This window comes from Ochotona curzoniae, unplaced genomic scaffold (assembly GCF_017591425.1).
Source record: "Ochotona curzoniae isolate NIBS_2020 unplaced genomic scaffold, NIBS_Ocur_1.0 contig_2688, whole genome shotgun sequence".
Taxonomy (NCBI): domain Eukaryota; kingdom Metazoa; phylum Chordata; class Mammalia; order Lagomorpha; family Ochotonidae; genus Ochotona; species Ochotona curzoniae.
Genome location: NW_024465553.1, coordinates 1450028 through 1467753, shown reverse-complemented (window position 1 = coordinate 1467753; position 17726 = coordinate 1450028). Strand labels below are relative to the sequence as shown.

The window sequence follows — 17726 nt, the reverse complement described above, 5'->3', positions numbered from 1 at the left end:
GGAGGGAGCACCGTTCCTGGAGGTGCTACAATACCAGGCCCGTGCATGGAGTGGACGGAGGAAGCTCCTGCTGCAGCTCCTGGGCCCAGAAGTGTGAGGACAGCACATACTCAACGTGAGAACAGATCCCCCACTTGGTCTCAGCCAAAAGGCCGAGGAGTGGCCAGGCTGGTTTTAGCCTTTTTTTTTTTTTTTTGACAGATTGGAGAAATTTATTTTTTAATTTAATTTTGTTATTTATAATGATTTCATGGTTGATCAGGGTGGGAAGGATCAAGACGTAGGGAAAATTGGGCAAACTCCTTGCTTCCAGATGTGCAGTGTCTTCTTGTTTCTGGAGGAAGACGAAGAGGGAAGCCACGACTTTGCACACGGCCCAGTACCCAGGGATGAGGAGCCGCCACCTCGTATCCGCCCGGAGTCTCCGTGTGTGCACATTCCGAGGGTTCCGTCCACGTGCTTCGGACAGTTCTGAAATGCTGCCGATTTCACCGATCCGAGGATGACGTCACCCAGTGTCGGTTGGCTGAGAGAGCACGCCTCAAGTCTTCACTCACTCAGATTTTCCGGTCATCGATTGACTGAAGCAGTTGTCCAGTTACTTCTGTCCCGCTGCGGCACCAAAGGAGCTGCCATCTTCTGCTCTGACCACAGGACCCCTGCGCCCGCTGCTTCAGCTTTTCGCTAAGTAGGCAATGTTCTTGTAGTGAGCCCAAGGACCTGGGCCAGGCGTCCCAAGCCTCGCTGGATCCCTCACCCCAGGGCTCACGAACCAGCACCGCCGAGCACCCGGGCCAGGCGACCCACGCCCTGCCAGACCCCGCGCCCCGAGGCTGCTTCTACAAATAATTCTAAGTGACTGACATGTTTGTGCTCAGGTAACTGATCAACCGAGTTTTTCATGTTTTACGCTCATCGATCTTTTTTTAGTTAATATATTTCTTTACTAAGGATTTATTTATTGGAAAGACAGCTATAGAGGAGTAGAGACAGGAAGATCTTCCCTCTGCCGACGCACTGCCCAGGGGCCGCAGCGGCCTCGCTGCCCTCCCGGATGTGCCATTAGGTTCATGTGAACCTTGCTCTCGTCTCAGCTCTGTAGCCGACGTCGAGCTTTGACGTGAATGTTGACAGTTTTCGCTCAGCATCAAGTGAGAGAGCAAGTCTGCTGGTTCCGGCTCCTTTGTTCACGTCTCTGACCTTGCAGGCCTGACCAGCTGCACAGTTTATTTTCAGTCCTTACAAAGAGATGACTTACACGGCCGAGGAGCCTGCTTATCTCCTCTTGGGCATGGGCTTATCTGCAGTGGAGCTGTCAGGATGTGCCAGTGACTACAGAGCTCCTCAGACCATTACTGACTTAAAAACAGAGCCGAGGGCCCAATACGATAGCATAGTGGTTAAAGTCCTCGCCTTGCACGCCCAGGATCCCATATAGGCATCAGTTCTAAATCTAGTAGCCCCACTTCCCATCCAGCTCCCTGCTTGTGGTCTGGGAAAGCAGTCGAGGACGGCCCAAATCCTTGGGACCCTGCACCTGCATGGGAGACCCGGAAGAGCTCCTGTCTGCTGGCTTCAGATCGGCTCAGCTCCAGCCGTTGCGCTCACTTGGAGAGTGAACCATCGGATGGAAGATCTTCTCTGTCTCTCCTCCTCTCTGTATATCTGCCTTTCCAATAGAAATAAATACATCTTTTAGTAATAATAATAATAATAATAAATAAAACCAGAGGCACAGACAGGTATGCATGGAACCATGCTGCAGAGGAAGGCGGGCCAGGCAGGCAGGGGGCAGGGGAGTGGCAGGTGCTGTCATAGTAGGTGGGCAGGTGGGCAATCCTCCATTCCAAGGGGCAGCACTCGAGCAGAGGAGTAGGGAGCCATTGCAAATCCTGGGGGAGGCATTCTAGAAAGAAGGAGGGTCCCTCTGGCTGGGCACAGTTGATGTGGCTTGGGGACAGCTGGGTGGGAGGGAGGGAAAGCTGAGGGCCTGTCACCAGCCTTAGTGGACATGTCTCCCTCGTGGGCAGGCTGAGAAGGCACATGGGCATCCGGACACAGGTGGCCAACCTGTGGCTGTGTGGACAGCCTGCGAGCTCTGCCTGTGAGGACAGCCTATGACAGCCCTTGAACAACCCAGAAAGGGTAAAGAGTGCTGAGCTGGGTCGGCAGCCATGCAGCGGGGAGAGCTGGGGCTCGGGGAGACTCCGGAAGAGCTCCGGGCACTGACTTTGGATCCACGGATGGGAGACAGCAAGGTAGCTCCAAGGATGTGGCCAGGTCATCCCCGTGGATGGAGATGGGTCTGGGGGAGGGACAGGTGTGTGGGGAGGCACGCACTGTAGTATCCTGCCACACCCCACAAGCTAGAGAGGTCGGAAGGGGGAGCCTCTGTGTTAGAGACAGATCTTCCACTTACTCCCCAAATGGCCACAAGCAGCCAGAACTCCCATCTGGTCCAGCATGGGGGTGGCAGGGAGTGGATCCCACTCAGGCCATCATAAGCCACATTAACAGGAATTTGGTTCAGAAGCAGAGCCGCTGAAATGTGAGCCAGTGCCACATGCTGTGGCCTAACCCACTGCACCACAACACTGACCCCACTGATATGCTCCTACAGAGCGCTCTAGAGGCACGGCACCAACTGGTACCTGCCCGAGCACAACGGGGGCCACAGGTCTTCACCTGCGTGCCACATCGCAGTCCAGGTCCCTGCTCATGCAAACCCTGGACAGGGTGGTGAAAGCTTCAGAAAGTAAACCCTCCAGTGCCCATGTAAGGGAGACTGGATTGAATCACTGACTCCAGGCTTCAGCTGGGATTGCTGGGGCATCTGGGGAGGGCGTCAGCAGGCAGCAGCTTCCTGTGTCACCCCTCCACTCCACCGCTATACCTCTCAAATATTTAAAACTTTAGAAAGAGGTTTATTGCCTATATTCACAACAAAAGTGTTTTTTTTTTTTCTTAAATAAAATGATCAGGAATAAAAAGGAATACTTCTGAGGCTGGTACGGTGACACAGCAAGCTAACCCTCAGCCCCGTGACCCGGCATCCCCCAGGAGCTCCAGTGCCTGTCCCGGCTGCTCTGCTTCCCTTCCAGCTCCCTGCTGGTGGTCCGGGGGCTGGCGGGCAGTGGAGGACGGCCCAAAGCCTTAGGTCCTTGCATCCGTGGCAGACCCGGAAGAAGCTCCTGGCTCCCACCTTCGGGTCGGCTTAGGTCCAGCCATTGGGGAGTGACCCAGCAGATGGAAGCACTCTCTCTTGTAAAATATGCCTTTCCAAAAAGAAAAAAAAAAAATCTTTTTAAAAAGATTTATTTTTATTGCAAAGTCAGATATACAGAGAGGAGGAGAGACAGAGAGGAAGATCTTCCATCCGATGATTCACTCCCCAAGTGAGTGCAACAGCCGGTGCTGTGCCGATCCGAAGTCAGCAGCCACGAACCTCTTCTGGGTCTCCCATGCGGGTGCAGGGTCCCAAGGATTTGGGCTGTCCTCGACTGCCTTCCCCGGCCACAAGCAGGGAGCTGGATGGGAAATGGGGCTACTGGGATTAGAACCAGCGTGTTCAAGGCAAGGACTTTAACCACTAGGCCACCGCGCTGGGCCCCCACATAAAATCTTTTTAAAAAGAGGGACATTTCAAAGTGATAAAGGGTCATTTCTGGAAAGGGACACAATGGGGCCGTGTGGGGGCAGTGTGTGTATTTTTATTTGTTTGACAGGCAGAATGACATAGACATGGTGCCTCTACTGGCTCACTCCACAGTACCCGGAGCTGGGCTGGGCTCAAGCCAGCAGCCGTGTCTATCAGGTCTCCCGTGTGGGCGGCAAGAACCTGCTGTCTCCAACACGTGTATGAGCAGAGACTTGGGTCCTAGGCCCTGGGGGTGAGGGCTGAACCCACTCCCGAGGAAGCCGAGCCATGGCCAGAGCCACAGCGTGCCTGCTGCTGTCTCCGTGACAGAGGGAACAGTGCAACGAGCAGGACACGGCCAGCTGAGCCAATCATCTTCATTTTCTGAAACATTGCAGCCAACACCAGGCTGGCAGTCAGCAGGGTGGGTATGGAACATCGTAGGCTGGGGCCGGCTTGGAGGTGGTGTTGAGGCCACACGGGATGGACGAAAACCAAGCCTTGTACCACCCGCTTCCCTCCCTCACCCCCAGAGGTTAGCAGGTGCAAGACCGCAAGCTGGAGGAGGGCAGAAAGCTGACCGCTGGGTGTGGGTTCAGCAGCAGCTGCAGCACCCGTCCCCGTGTGAGAGCGGGCCGTGGGCTCACATCTTCAGGTGCTGCTGGGAAGGGCAGCAGGCAGGATGTTTGGCAAGTGTGTGAGTGGTGAGACCCCGGGGGGGGGGGGACCACTGTAGGAGAAATCAGAGGTGATGACCCCAGAGCAAAGGGGTCTCATAGCCAGGGGTCCAGCACACGCGGGGTGGGGCGGCGCGGAGGTCCTGCGGCTCACACCAAAACCCAGGCTCGGCCAGCGTCTTCCTCTGAACACGCGACCCTGCTGACCTTGGGGGGCCCGCGGGATGGAGAGCCGCAGCGTGCGTGCATCCCACCGCACTGTCAGGCCACCACCTGGTGGTCTCAGCTCTGGTTCCAGCGTGGGCCCGGAGCTCACGCGCCACTGCTCGCCACTGACGCGAGGCTGGATGAGCCTCTTTAAGGAGCGGCCCGGAGCCCCTACCTCCTGCTGCCCAAGGGTGGAGGAATGAAGGGCCTTGAGCGCCCCTGTGCACCCCACGCTGCGCCCCAAGTCCTGCAGGCGGGGCGCTGGCGCCTGTGCCGGGCTCCACCCTCTCTGGAGACGCCCCTGTTCCCGGGAGGGGGACGACTTCGCATGGAATGAATGAACGAATGAATGAATGAATGAATAAACATTAGGTGGAAAGTGAAAGCAGAGGTCCAGAGCGAGGGCAGGAGCAGGAGGGGGGCTGGGGCTTCTCTGGGAGGAGCCGGCTCCATGCCAAGCACTTGGCCAAGACGTCGCCCCTTTTCGGCAGCTATAGATGCCGCAGTGGTCATCCTGCAGCGCCAGGGCCAGCCTGCGGTGGGGCAGCCGACTCCTGGGCCAGGAACAGAGGGAAGCTCCCCTCCCCCTCAGCCGTGGCACTGTCCAGACGACCTTGGGACGCCCAGCACCCCTCCTGCCCCACCCCACCCCCCGCATTCCACAGCACACTGCAGTCCTTCCCACCGGGCTTGGCTAGGGACCAGGCTGCAGAGGTCTGGCCGCCTGGACGCACGCCCGAGCCAAGGCGTCTCCATGGGGGGTGCTGAGTCAGGGTGCAGCCAGCCACTGTGTGCGGAAGGCCCCTGCGTGCTCTGGCTATGCTGGAGCTCAGGGAGGGAGGGGACAGAGCTTGGCACCTGCCCCGGGAATGGGGGGACACACCCTGCACCTGGTGTGACTGCCCGGATGTGGGGAGGACACGGCGCTCATCTGTCTCCCCTGCATCAGCCCCTTGAAGATGAGGCTCGCCTGCTGCGGGTCTGCCCGGCATCGGAGCTGCGCTGAGAGCGTGGTGACGGCCTTTGGCAAAGATGCTTTTGGCAGAAGATCGGACCATCGTCACCGCACCAATCAGGGCTGGGTCCGGTGACAGTGCACTTTCAGACAAAAAAAAAAAAAAAAAAAGCAAGCCTTTGTGTTTGCGGCTCCGCCTGCCACAAGGTCGGTTGATGTGTTTGGACTTTCAAAGGCAATGCTGATGCCCACCCCTCACCCACCCGTACCAGAAGCCACTACTGCAAACGCCCACGCACAAGCCTGCCTGTGCCGCTCCGGCGCTAGAGGAGCGTCGCCAGCGGAGAAACGGCGCCGGTCCGGGCCTCCTTGCTGGCCCTCAGGGCAGGCCGAAGCCAGGGACTTGGCCCTTGAGGAGCACGCACCCATCACACCTTGGCAGACCTTGCTGCTCAGGGGGCACGTCTGGCTCCACTTTGCACTGCCTCCGCAGCGGGAGCTTCAGGCAGCCTGAGCCCTTCTGCAGAAATGCCCCTAACCAACCCCTCCATCCCTCCTCAAACCCTCCCCCAGCCCGGGCGGGCCTTTCATCCCCTCCCCCTCTGCAGACAGGCTGAGGCTTCACACCATGACGTCATTCCGCTGCTTGAGGGTGTCTTCGGGCTGCGTGTCGGTAGCTGCGTCCACAGCAGCGATCATCGCGCACCGACCACGGACCCAGCCCCGCCGCCTCCTCGGGGTTCCGGGTGCAGGGTCCGCGGGCACGGCCCAGCCGGGTGGACTACAAGTCCCGGCGGGCCGCGCGGCGGCGGCCCCTCGCGGGCGCCGTGGTGACGTGGGCGCGTGACGTGGGGCGCGAGCGGACGCCGGTGGCCTTCAGGGCGGAGCCCGGGCGGGCGGCCTCAGTCGCGGGCAGCGGACAGACGGGTGCGGCTTCCGGGCTCGCTCCTGTCGCGCCTCGCGCCTCTCGCGCCTCTCGCTGCCGGTCCGAGCGCGCCGCGTCGCCCGCCTCCCCAGCGCTCCCCTCAGCCCCGAACGCGCCGCCATGTCGGAGCCCGGCGGCGGCGGCGGCGAGGACGGCTCGGCCGGCCTGGAGGTGTCGGCCGTGCAGAATGTGGCCGACGTGTCGGTGCTGCAGAAGCACCTGCGCAAGCTGGTGCCGCTGCTGCTGGAGGACGGCGGCGAGGCGCCCGCCGCGCTCGAGGCGGCGCTGGAGGAGAAGAGCGCCCTGGAGCACATGCGCAAGTTCCTGTCGGACCCGCAGGTGCACACGGTGCTGGTGGAGCGCTCCACGCTCAAAGGTGCGGGACCCCCGGCCGGGGCCGCGGCGCCCGCCCGGGGAGCGCGGGGAGGGCGCCCCGACACAATGGGGCCGCTTTGTCTGGCCGCTCCCAAGATGGCCGAGCTGGGTGGAGACGGGCGCGGGCGGAGGCCGCATCCCTCCCGCCTCGGTGTCCTAGGGACTCGCCGGGGACTCGCGGTGCTGCTGTGGGTCGGGCCTGCCTGGCCGCGCCCTCCCCGCCCTGCGTCCTCGCCTGGTCCCCCTCGTGGTCGCGGGGCGGCTGTTGGTGGCCCCTGACGGGTGTCGAGGACAGCTCCTGCTCACCTCACTGACTGAGAGGGGCTGGGGTCGGGCAGCAGGTGCACGGGAGCCAGCGTCCTCCCACGCTGACCCCGCTGGGCGTGGCGTGCTCCGCCAGGGCCCCCGGGTAGCTGTGGGGTGGACTTCCCGGGAAATGGGGGCGCTCCTGCGTGGCTGCCCCTCGCCATCGCTTGGATCCGTCCACGGAAAGTGTCAAAGCGCGCGCCCGCCCTTCTGAACAGGCTCGGAGTGGACGTGATTTTAAGGGCGTTAACCGTTATCCGTGGGGTGGGCTGTGTCTTCCTGCGTGGGAATCAAAATCGTGTGTTGGAGATCCGGAGGCTGTAGATACTTGTGGAAGGTGTCAGGTGCACGCAGGAGTCGGGGTCACCGGGATTGATAGCGCTGGCAGGATTCTGGCCTCTTTCAGATCATTGTGTAGTAAGATCAAAAAATTTAAATCTGCATTGAGTAATTGATTTTTATTGCACGGTGTTTATACTGAAATCAGTGGCTGCTTTTTACCCTTGGCAACAAAACATCTGGGTGAGGGGGAAAAAAGGTTATTCATTTTTCTCAGGCGTCCTGGAGTGCCGCCCTGCTGGTGCTGGTGTGGGTGGAGCGCTTCCAGCGACCGGGCAGCTCCCAGTCCCCGCGCTCCCTGCGTCCGCATCTCAGCCCGGTAATGACTTGCACTTTTGGAAGCAGGGAATCGGGCTGCTTAGAACTGAAAGCTGTGGCACGCGTTAAGGAAAGGCTGACAGTTCTGCCTGCCTGCCTGCCTGTGGTGTGTTTTCTCACTAACACTGGAAAAGCATTTTTAAAAAAGATTTATTTTTATTGGAACCTGGGTCACCAGAATTAGAACTGGTGCGTACAAGGCAAGGACTCTAGCTACTAGGCTACTGTGCCGGGCCCACAACCCGATAACAAGTACTACTTTACGATGCCTTGATATTTGTGTGATGTCCAGCTGTCTGCTCACACATTTCATATTCATTTATGATGAAGTGTGCAGAATCCTTTTGTCTTCCAATGTTAAGATTTATTTTTATTGGAAAGGCAGATTTACAGAGAGAAGGAGAGACAAAAAGGAAGACCTTGTATCCGGTGGTTCACTCTGCAAATGGTCACAGTGGCTGGAGCTGATCCCATCCAAAGCTGGGATCCAGGAGCTTCTGGGTTTCTCATGTAGGTGCAGGGCCCCAAGGACTCGGAGCATCTTCTGCTTTCCCAGGCTCTAGGCAGGGAGCTGGATAGGAAGTGGCTGGGACAGGAACTGGTGCCCCTTGGCCAATTCAGTCATTGAACCATAGTGCCAGAACCCCACCCCATGGTGTTTTTTTTTTTTTTTTTCAAGGGAAATGTATTGTCTGTTATCATAGTCACTATATAGACAATAGAACACCAGGCCTCTTTTGTTAAATGATGTGCTGGTGTGTGTTTAGAAGACAGATTGTCAGATCTTCCCCTGCTGGGTTGCCCCTCAGTTGCCTGCAGGAGCTGGGGTTAGAGTAGATTAAAGGCAGTGGCCTAGAACCCCATCTGGGCCTGTGGCATGGGGCAGGCGCTCCAAGACATGTCGGCAAGGAGCCGGATCGGAGTGCTGTCCAGGCCACAAGCCCGCTGTGCCAGCGTGCCTGTCCCACGGCCGCACTCGCCCTGCTGCAGCTGAGTGTCTTGAACCAACTTCTTCCCCTCCTCTCCCTCTGTCAACTGCCATGATGCTTTAGGAGTTAGTATTTGTCTTTCGCTTTTATTTATTTTTTTTTTTTTTAGATTTTTTTTTTTAATTTGAAAGTCAGATATACAGACAGGAGGAGAGGCAGAGAGGAAGATCTTCCGTCCAGTGATTCACTCCCCAGGCGGCCCCATCAACTGGAGCTGTGCCAATCTAAAGGCAGGAGCCAGGAGCTTCCTCCAGGTCTCCCACATGGGTGCAGGGTCCCAAGGCTTTGGGCCATCCTCGACTGCTTTCCCAGGCCACAGGCAGGGAGCTGGATGGGAAGCGGGGCTGCTGGGATCAGAACCAGTGCCCGTATGGGATCCTGGAACATGAAGACAGGGAGTTTAGCCACTAAGCCCCTGTGCCGGGCACCTAAGAGCTTCTGTTTATAAGCAGAGTAACAGAAAGAGAGGGACAAAGATCTTCCAGTGGTGTGCAGCAGCCAGAGCTGGGCCAGGCTGAAGCCAGGAGCCGAGGACGTGAGCCTGTCTGCAGTGCGCAGCAGCCAAGGCACATGGAGCACCATCCAGTGCCCGTGTCGTCAGAGGCAGAGCTGCTGGCTGGCACTCGGGCATGGGCCGCATGGGCCACGTGTGATGGCCTAGGTGTCTGCGCTGCAGCATCAGCCCCACCACGGGCACACTTCACTCTCCATTCAGCCACGAGAAGGTTTTGGATGAATCCCATGTTGGCCCTGGCCTTGCCGGTCACACTGACATGCTGGCTGCGCTGAGGCAGCAGAGTGAGAGCCCGAGGCTGGGAGGGCTGGCTGCTGGTGGTCCGGTCCATGAGTTAGCGGGCTGTCCCCAACGCGGCTCAGGTGCTGTCCGCCCAGCAGGTGCTGACAGTGGAGAAGTGGGCTTGTACTCCGGCAGAAAACAGCCCAGAGTTGCAGCAGAAATCACTTGTGTCTAGGTTGATCCTTTTGTCGATGAAAAGAAGCTTGCAAACATTTGCAGTTGAATACAGAGCATTGTTTTGCAAGAAGCCGCCACCCTGTGAAGCAGTGGAGGGTGGGCCACAGCCTCTGTTGATGAGAGAGTGGGCCGGTGTGTGCGCCAGGCGGCGCTCAGTTCCAGCCCCTCGTTTAAAGACCTGGCTGGAGTACCAGCTTGTGGGAAGTTACTTTTGGTCATAATGTGTGTGTGAAGTTGTGGCCCTGGACATGTGGGAGTGTTGGTGACGATTGTCCACTTTGTACTTGGAGTGTGGCTTTTGTCATGGCCGGTGCGGCACAGGCAGGGTTTCGTGGCAGGGATGACCACAGTGGGGACCAGTGCGTTCTCGGGCCGGGCAGAGGCCAGCCAAGGTCAGCTGCCAGGGTAAGGGGCTGGCCTGGGCCGGGAACCGTGTCTTCTGACTGTCTCTACAGTGTAGTTTTTAGTTCTCTTGAGAGAGACCGGGTAGGTGTGGTGTGCTCTCGGTTGCCGAGGACATGGCTGGACTGGCACAAGAAAGAGAAGCCGGCGCTCATGGTCCTCGGCCTCACCAGCTAGAATGTGGAGCATGGCAGCGCTCTGATGGGCTTGACGTTTTTGTAGGAGTTATTTTGTTATTTTTATTGGAAAATCAGATATGCAGAGAGGAGAGAGAGAAATCTTCCGTCAACTGATTCACTCTCCAAATAGCCACAATGGCCAGAGCTGAGCTGATCCAAAGCCAGGAGCCAGGAGCTTCTTCCAGTTCTCCCACGCGGGTGCAGGGTCCCAAGGCTTTGGGCGGTCCTCGACTGCTTTCCCAGGCCACAAGCAGGGAGCTGAAAGGGAAGCGGGGCTGCCAAGAAAAACTGGGCAAATGGAGACTCTATGGTGAGCTTAGTCAATCAGCGGCTTCTGCAACGACTTCAGCATGTTTGGAATGGTGAGATTGGCAGCAATTCGTAACTGTTGAACTATCAAAACCACTTGAGCAAGACCCTTGGAGCATGCCCTACATTGGGGACCTGGGATGGGTGGGGCTTCTCCCTTTATCTTCCCCTTTGCCCCAGATACAGAAACAAAAAGAACCGGTGCCCATATGGGATCCTGGTGTGTGCAAGGGGAGGAGTTTAGCCACTAGGCTATCGCTCTGGCCCCCTCCCTTTTTTTTTGAGATTTATTTATTTTTATGGGAAAGTCAGATATACAGAGAGGAAGATCCTCTGTCTGCTGATTCACTCCTCAAGTGACCCCAATGGCCGGAGCTGAACAGATCCGAAGCCAGGATCCAGGAGCTTCTTCCAGGTCTCTGCTTTGGCTCTTCCTCCACTGCTTTCCCAGGCTACAAGTAGGGAGCTGAATGGGAATTTGGGCCGCCAAATACAAACCAGTGCCCACACGGGATCCTAATGCATGCAAGGCGAGGGCTTTAGCTGCTAGGCTACTGCATTGGGCCTGAATTTTTTTCTGAGTTGCTTTTCCTGCAGTTGAGGAGATGACTGATGAGGCAATACCCAGCCTGGCCCTGATCTCGCCCTGGAGGGTTAGTGAGGTGGAGAGGAAGTTCAGAGAGGCGTTCTTCCTCGGGGCGCTGACGGTCTGAGCTGGCCTGTGCCGGCTGTGGGAGCGTATCCCTGCCCCCTCGGTGCGACAAGCCAGTCCACAGTGACACGGCGGCATGTGTCCTTGGGGACTGCAGCATAGAGATGGCTGGGGCTTAGTCCCCACTCGTGGGCGAGGAAGCCAGAGCCACGGGCTTGAAGACCCAGTCGGGAGAAGAATGGCTGCCATAGAGGATTCTCTAGTGTCCGTGTAAACGGGAGTGCCTGGATGGCCACATTCAAGGCAAGGACTTGAGCTGCTAGGCCACCGCACCAGGCCCTTTAATTGCTTTCTGATGCACATTGGCAGAGAGCTGAATCAGAATTGGATCAGCCAGGACTCAGACTGGGCTCGTGTGGGCTGCCTTTCTTGCAGGCAGTAGGTTGCAGGCCCCAAATTACTTTCTTTTAAAGACAGACACAGCGAGTGAACAAAAGCAAGCTCTTCCGTTTGCTGCTTGTCCTGCAAGGCCCGCATTGGCCAGTGCTGGGATGGTCCGCATCCAGGAGCTGGAAACTTCTTCCAGGACTCTGGTTTCACGTTGTGTCCGGTGCCCTGGATCTCCAGCTCCCTGGCCTGGGAGTGGTGGGAAGACAGAAGGCGGTGTGGACCTTCTCGGTGGAAGAGTGGACACGCACGTGAGGGGATGCACCTCACAGGACGCGAGGCCTAAGAAGAGCAGCCGCAGCCCAGAAGGCTCCGCGGGCCTGGTCCTCTGGCCATGACCAGGGCCCGGTGCGCAGGGCCTGCTAGAAGGGGAAGAGCCGGACAGATAAGAGCCCCGGGCCTGCACCAGGTAATTTGCTGGTGTACGTGGGTGTAGGGAAATGATGAGCTTCCCTGGCACAGTGGGTGGAGATTGGCCCTGCGCCCGGGGGTGCGGGGGGCAGGGAGTGGAGGATGGCCAGGCCACCGCGGCGAGCGAGCGTCTGTGTGCTCAGCAGAGCGGAGGTGCGCCTCGCTAACTGAAGGCGAATCTCGGTTAGGCGAGAGGCAGCTGGCCTCGTTCACCGTGTGGTGGGGAGTCGGCAGCAGTTTGAGACATGCTCAACTAGTCTTTCAGTAGATACACAAAGATTGGTGCTGAAGGCCAGCTCTAGAAATTTGATAAACTCCCAGAAGGTGATCAGAAATGTGCCCACAATGCCTTCACGGCTGTCCGGGTGGCTGCGGCCGAGGGCTGCTGGCTGCCCTGGCTCCCTGCTTGTCGTGGCACGGAGTGAGATGTTGGGTGAGCCAACATGAAAAGATTGTGCTGCATGTAAACTTTTTTTCCCCAAAGATTTATTTATTTTACCTGAAAGAGAGAAGGAGACACATTTGCCGAGATGTTGGTTCTGCTGGTTCACTCCCAGGATGGCCACGATGGCCAGAGCCAGGGCTGTCTGAAGCCGGGAGCTGCTTTTTGGTCTCCCTCATGGGTGCAAGGGCCCAACCACGTGGGTCATCTTCCACCGCTTTCCCAGGCCCTCAGCAGGGAGCTGCATCGGAAGTGGAGCAGCTGAGACTAGAACCAGTGTCTGTAGAGGTGTTGGCGCGCATTAGAGGATTAGCCTGCTGTGGCCACTGTGCTGGCCCCTAATAATTACTCTTAAATTTCTAATATTGTTTGCACAGTGAGCTGCACACATAGGGGTACACGCCCAGGTGGTCTGCTGGGGTGGGGAGGGGTGAGGCATAGAGGAAGGAGGCTGGACAGGTGTTTCCTCCCCACCCCCATCCTTGCTATCAAGCTGCACCATCACCCGACCTGGGGACTGTCGTCTGGTGATTCCTTAGAGGCCCTCACGTTACTTGGATCTCATCAGCTTTGCCGCACTGCGGTTGAGAAAATCTTTCCGAGGTCTGATGGCTGACCTGGTACTCCTCAGTGCGTCCCCAGGCCCCGGTTCGTGGTGCTAAGCTCGAGAAGAGTGGTCCAACCTGTTCTGCTTTCCTTCCTCTAATGAGACACTCGTCATTCTCTACTGGGCCAGATGAGCTGACCGTCATGTCCCTCCTGTGCATCTGAACATGCTGCCACTGCACAGGCGTCGGTACCTGAGGAGGCCCAGTCCTGACACCTGCACTCCAGCGCTGGCCCATGTATTGTGATTTCCCCTGTGGCCAGGGTCCAGTGGTCTTGTTGGGGAGTTCCCCAGGAAACCTCGTCTGGGGTGACCTCAGACTTAGTGTGTGCCAGCCAGTGCAGGGTCAGGTTTGGTCCGCCACCTGCACCAGCCAGCCAGTGCACATAGCAGTGGATGCAGCTGCCTCGTCAGTTCCACCCTCAGCCCCATCTCTCAGGTGAAGTGGGTGCTGCAGCCATGCCCGGTTGGGGTGATTCTCAACAGTCCGTACAAGAGCCTCTTCCTGCCCCTAGTTTTGCATGTGCTGCCACCTGGCCCAGTCTGTCCCGCATCCAGTCTGGCTCTCGTGTGTACGCATAGGTGCTGCAGCTTAGCTCAGCCTGACCCATCCCCAGATCCGACCCACAAGAGCGCCAGCCTGGCCTGCTCCCAGTAGGAAAGTGCCCACAGTTTCCCTACCAGCCCTAGATCTTGGCCTGCCAGGGGGTACTGTAGTCCAGCTTGACATGATTTGCACCCTGTCGTGGTACTTGCCAGAGGGGCTGGACAAACCCATTCTGCCTCCCACGTGTGCCAGCCCACCCCCAGTCTCAGCTCTCACGCTCAGCATGGAAGCAGCGGCCCGTCAAGGGAGTGCCTGAAGTGCCCCTACCCGGTCCGCTCCCAGTCTTGTGTCCTGTGTGCCCATAGGCGCTACAGCTCAGACTGAGCTGGCCTGCCCCTGGTCCTGGCATCTGCCAGCTGGTGCAGCAGCCTAGCTCAGCCTGGGCCACCCCCAGCCCGCATGTGAACTGACGGGGGTTGCAGTCCATTCCGGCCTGGCCTGAACCCCGGCCTGGCTCTGGTTTGCGCCAGTGTGTGCTGTGGATTGGCATATGTAGACTTATAAGTACGCAAACGACAGGCTGGTGGCCTCTCATTGAGCAACGTTGTCTTTGCAGACGAACTGTCGGATGCTTGTTTCATCTGGAGCAGTGCTGAGACTAGCAGTGTCCTGGCCATGTCCCAGGGCGTAAGGCAGCAAGCGTCCTGGGCTTCCTGACTCTGCATGTACAGAGGAAGGGCGTGGAGCGATGGATCCAGAATGTACTCTGTCCAGTTAGGAAGGGCTTGTGCAGATTGTCAGCCAGTCGGGCGGGATTCATGGGCAGTGGGGGCCGTCTGCTGCATTGGCATGTGTGAGGGTGACGTCACGGCTGTGTCTGCCTGAACCGAGGCAGGGCGCTTCCGCATTGCGGTATCGGCCGGGGCTGAACGCCCGTGGGCCGTGACTCACTGCTCGGAGAGTGGGCAGGAGAGCAGGCAGCACCCTCAGTGGTCCTGCCGCGTCTTTCCTGTGTGATCGCGTTGATTTAGACAGAAGCCCGGGGGCTGATGGATCCTGATTTACATGCTAGGTTCTTACTTGAGTTGCTAATCTTTGTAGAATGATGTTTGCTTTTCTGTTTGTTCACATGTTTTCTTGTAAGTCATTGAATGATGTTTTGAGAAATTCAGACAATTGAGGGAGGAGGTATTTTATAATCCCTCCACCACCCTACCAGCTGTTTTAGGGTGAGGTTATTTTTTAAATTTCATTTTATTTTGTTTGAAGGCCATCGAGTGGACTGGCAGATGGAGGGTCTTGCTTTCTGTCTCCATAACACCTTCTCTGTTTCTTTGCCTTGCAAGTTAGTGAGACTAATTAAATGAAGTTTTATTTTTATTTATTTATTTGTATTGCAAAGTTAGATATACAGAGAGGAGGAGAGACAGAGAGGAAGATCTTCCTTCCGGTGATTCACTCCCCAAGTGACCACAATGGCCAGAGCCATGCTGATCCAAAGCCAGGAGCCAGGAACTTCCTGCAGGTCTCCCACATGGGTGCAGGGTCCCAAGGCTTTGGGCCGTCCTCGACTGCTTTCCCAGGCCACAAGCAGGGAGCTGGATGGGAAGCGGGGCTGCCAGGATGAGAACCGGCACCCATGTGGGATTCCGATGTGTTCAAGATGAGGACTTTAGCCACTAGGCCGTGGCGCCGGGCCCCAAATGGAAATGAAACCTTGCAAGCCACCTAGTTATGTGTCTCATCACTTCTTAACTCCCCGTTTTGCATCTCCAAACTGGAAGCCCAAAGGAAGGAGGAAGAGCCCGCAGCCCCATCACTGGCATGCAAGCAGCAGGCTGGGACTGACCCTAGCCATCCGTCAGGTCGTTTTTCTAGCACACACATCGCACACCGCCGCCTTCCCTTGGCTTGGAGGGTTCAGTGGCTGGGTGTAGTGGTGTGTCCCGAGGAATCCAGCCCACTGACCAGGAGCAGAGGGGGGAGGTGGGTGCCCTGGTGGGGAGAGGGGAATGGTGGTATTTTTTGTATTTGTTTTTAATTTTATTTGTTCATTTGAGAGGCAGAAAGAGGACATGGAGCTGCCGTGCCCTGGTTCACTCCCCCAGTTCCCCCAGCGAACCCAGGCCGGGCCGGAAGCAGGGCCTGCAGCTCAGTACAGGACACAGGAGCTGTGATAACAAATGAGCTGCTGCTGTTTGTCTGCTTGATTGGAACACTTACGGAGTCACACAAAGGGGAGATACGGAGAGAGCTTCTGTCCGCTGGTTCATGCCCCACATAGCTGCAGTGCCCAGAGCTGAGCCGATCTGAAGCCAGGAGCCAGTAGCTTCTTCCAGGTCTCCCACGTGGGTGCAGGGCTGCAAGGCTTTGGGCCGTCCTTGACTGCTTTCCCGGGCCATAGGCAGGGAGCTGGATGGGAAGTGGAGCATTCGGGACACAAAATGGCATCCATGTGGGAAGCTGGTGCTTGTAGGTGAAAGATTAGCCTATTGAACCACCATACTAGAAGGATTTACAGAGAGGAGGAGAGACAGAGAAAGATTTTCCATCTGCTAGTTCGCCCCCCAAGTGAACTGAGCTGATCTGAAGCCAGGAGCCACTTCTGGGTTTCCCACATGGGTGCAGGGTCCCAAGGTCTTGGGCCGCCCCAACTGCTTTCCCAGGCCACAAGCAGGGAGCTGGAAGAGAAGCAGGGCCACCGAGACATGAGCTGGCACCCATATGGAATCCTGGTGCATGAAGGTGAAGACTTTAGCCACTACGCTATTTCACCAGGCCCCTAAGCATCTATTTTTTGGATTTATTTATTTACTTTGAAGGCAGAGAATGAGCTGTCATGATGCAATTCGCTCTTTCACGTCCCTGGAACAGCTAGGAGCCCAGTTCCATGCAGGTCTCCTGTGCAGGTGGCAAGGGCCCAGACACTGGGACAATACTTTATTTGAAAAGCAGAGTTCGAGGAGTTGAGAATGAGAAAGATGATAATATCTTCCATCCACTGATTCATTCCCCGAATGGCTACAAATGCTGAGGCCATGCTAGGCAGAAGCCGGGGCAGAGAACTCCTACGTACCCTGTATGAGTGGGTCCCAGCCCTTGAGCCGTCCTCCACTGCCTTCTGTTATCATTAACAGGGAGATAGATTTAAGGCAGAGCAGCCAGGCCGTGGCTTGACCGCTGTGCTTGACCGCCTGCCACGACAGCCATGCCTACTTACATTCTTGGGCAGTAAGGATGTCGGCAGGCAGGCTGAGCAGTAGGAGTGTGCACTGCCTGTGACTGCCTGTCACCTGTCCGGGATTGAGTACACAGGGAGGCAGGCTTTCCTTGGGGGAGAAGGACGGAAGGACTCCTGTGTTGCACACAGGGGTGGGACGACCGGGATGGAGTTGGTAGGCTTGGCAGCAGCCGACACCCCCAGGGGGCACTGCTTAGGCCTGTGTCTGTGCTTAATGGAGCCTCCAACCAGCTGGGCCTGCCAGTCCCGCCTGGACGGTGCTGGGAAGCTCTTCCCTTGCTCAGGACTCCGGAGAAGTCTGCAGAGCCGTGTCAGAGAGCTGCTCTTCACTGCAGCTGCTTGGGCCAGTTTGGTGGCAGGGGCTGAACTACCGGGGTATCCCCCATCCCCCAAGATAGATGTTAGCAGGAAACTGGGCTCAGGAGGTAGCGCTGGGACTAGAACCCAGGCCCCCTGGTGTGTGTGGGTCTCAGCCAGCAGCTGCCATACAGGGGTTTAAATGTCAGGCTGGGGTGGGGTACAAAGTTAATGTCTGAGTGACTGTAAATAGGGATATGAAAGTGCTGATATGGATTTGATATGGATTTTGATTTACAGAGGATGTTGGTGATGAAGGAGAAGAAGAAAAAGAATTTATTTCCTATAACATCAACATCGACATTCACTATGGGATCAAGTCCAATAGGTGAGTGCTGGCATATGCCGTTATCTGAGGGGTCACTGTGGCAGTCGGCTCAGGTGAGTCTGTCAGATCTCTGCTCTTTAAGTTCAGTTCCTGGTTCCAGGTC

General features: G+C 57.2%; 1 protein-coding gene and 1 pseudogene across 1 annotated transcript in view; one reads left to right on the top strand and one right to left on the bottom strand.

Annotated features, from left to right (window-relative positions):
* LOC121153256 lies at nucleotides 1-164 on the bottom strand (annotated as a pseudogene).
* Nucleotides 165-6354: 6190 nt separating this feature from the next.
* DYNC1H1 (dynein cytoplasmic 1 heavy chain 1) overlaps nucleotides 6355-17726 on the top strand; it is a 56917-nt gene continuing 45545 nt past the window's right edge. The window contains exons 1-2 of the mRNA XM_040975045.1: nucleotides 6355-6777; nucleotides 17536-17623. Of these exons, the coding sequence (XP_040830979.1) occupies nucleotides 6522-6777; nucleotides 17536-17623 (344 nt within the window). The 5' untranslated portion in view covers nucleotides 6355-6521. The remainder of the gene's footprint in view (nucleotides 6778-17535; nucleotides 17624-17726) is intronic.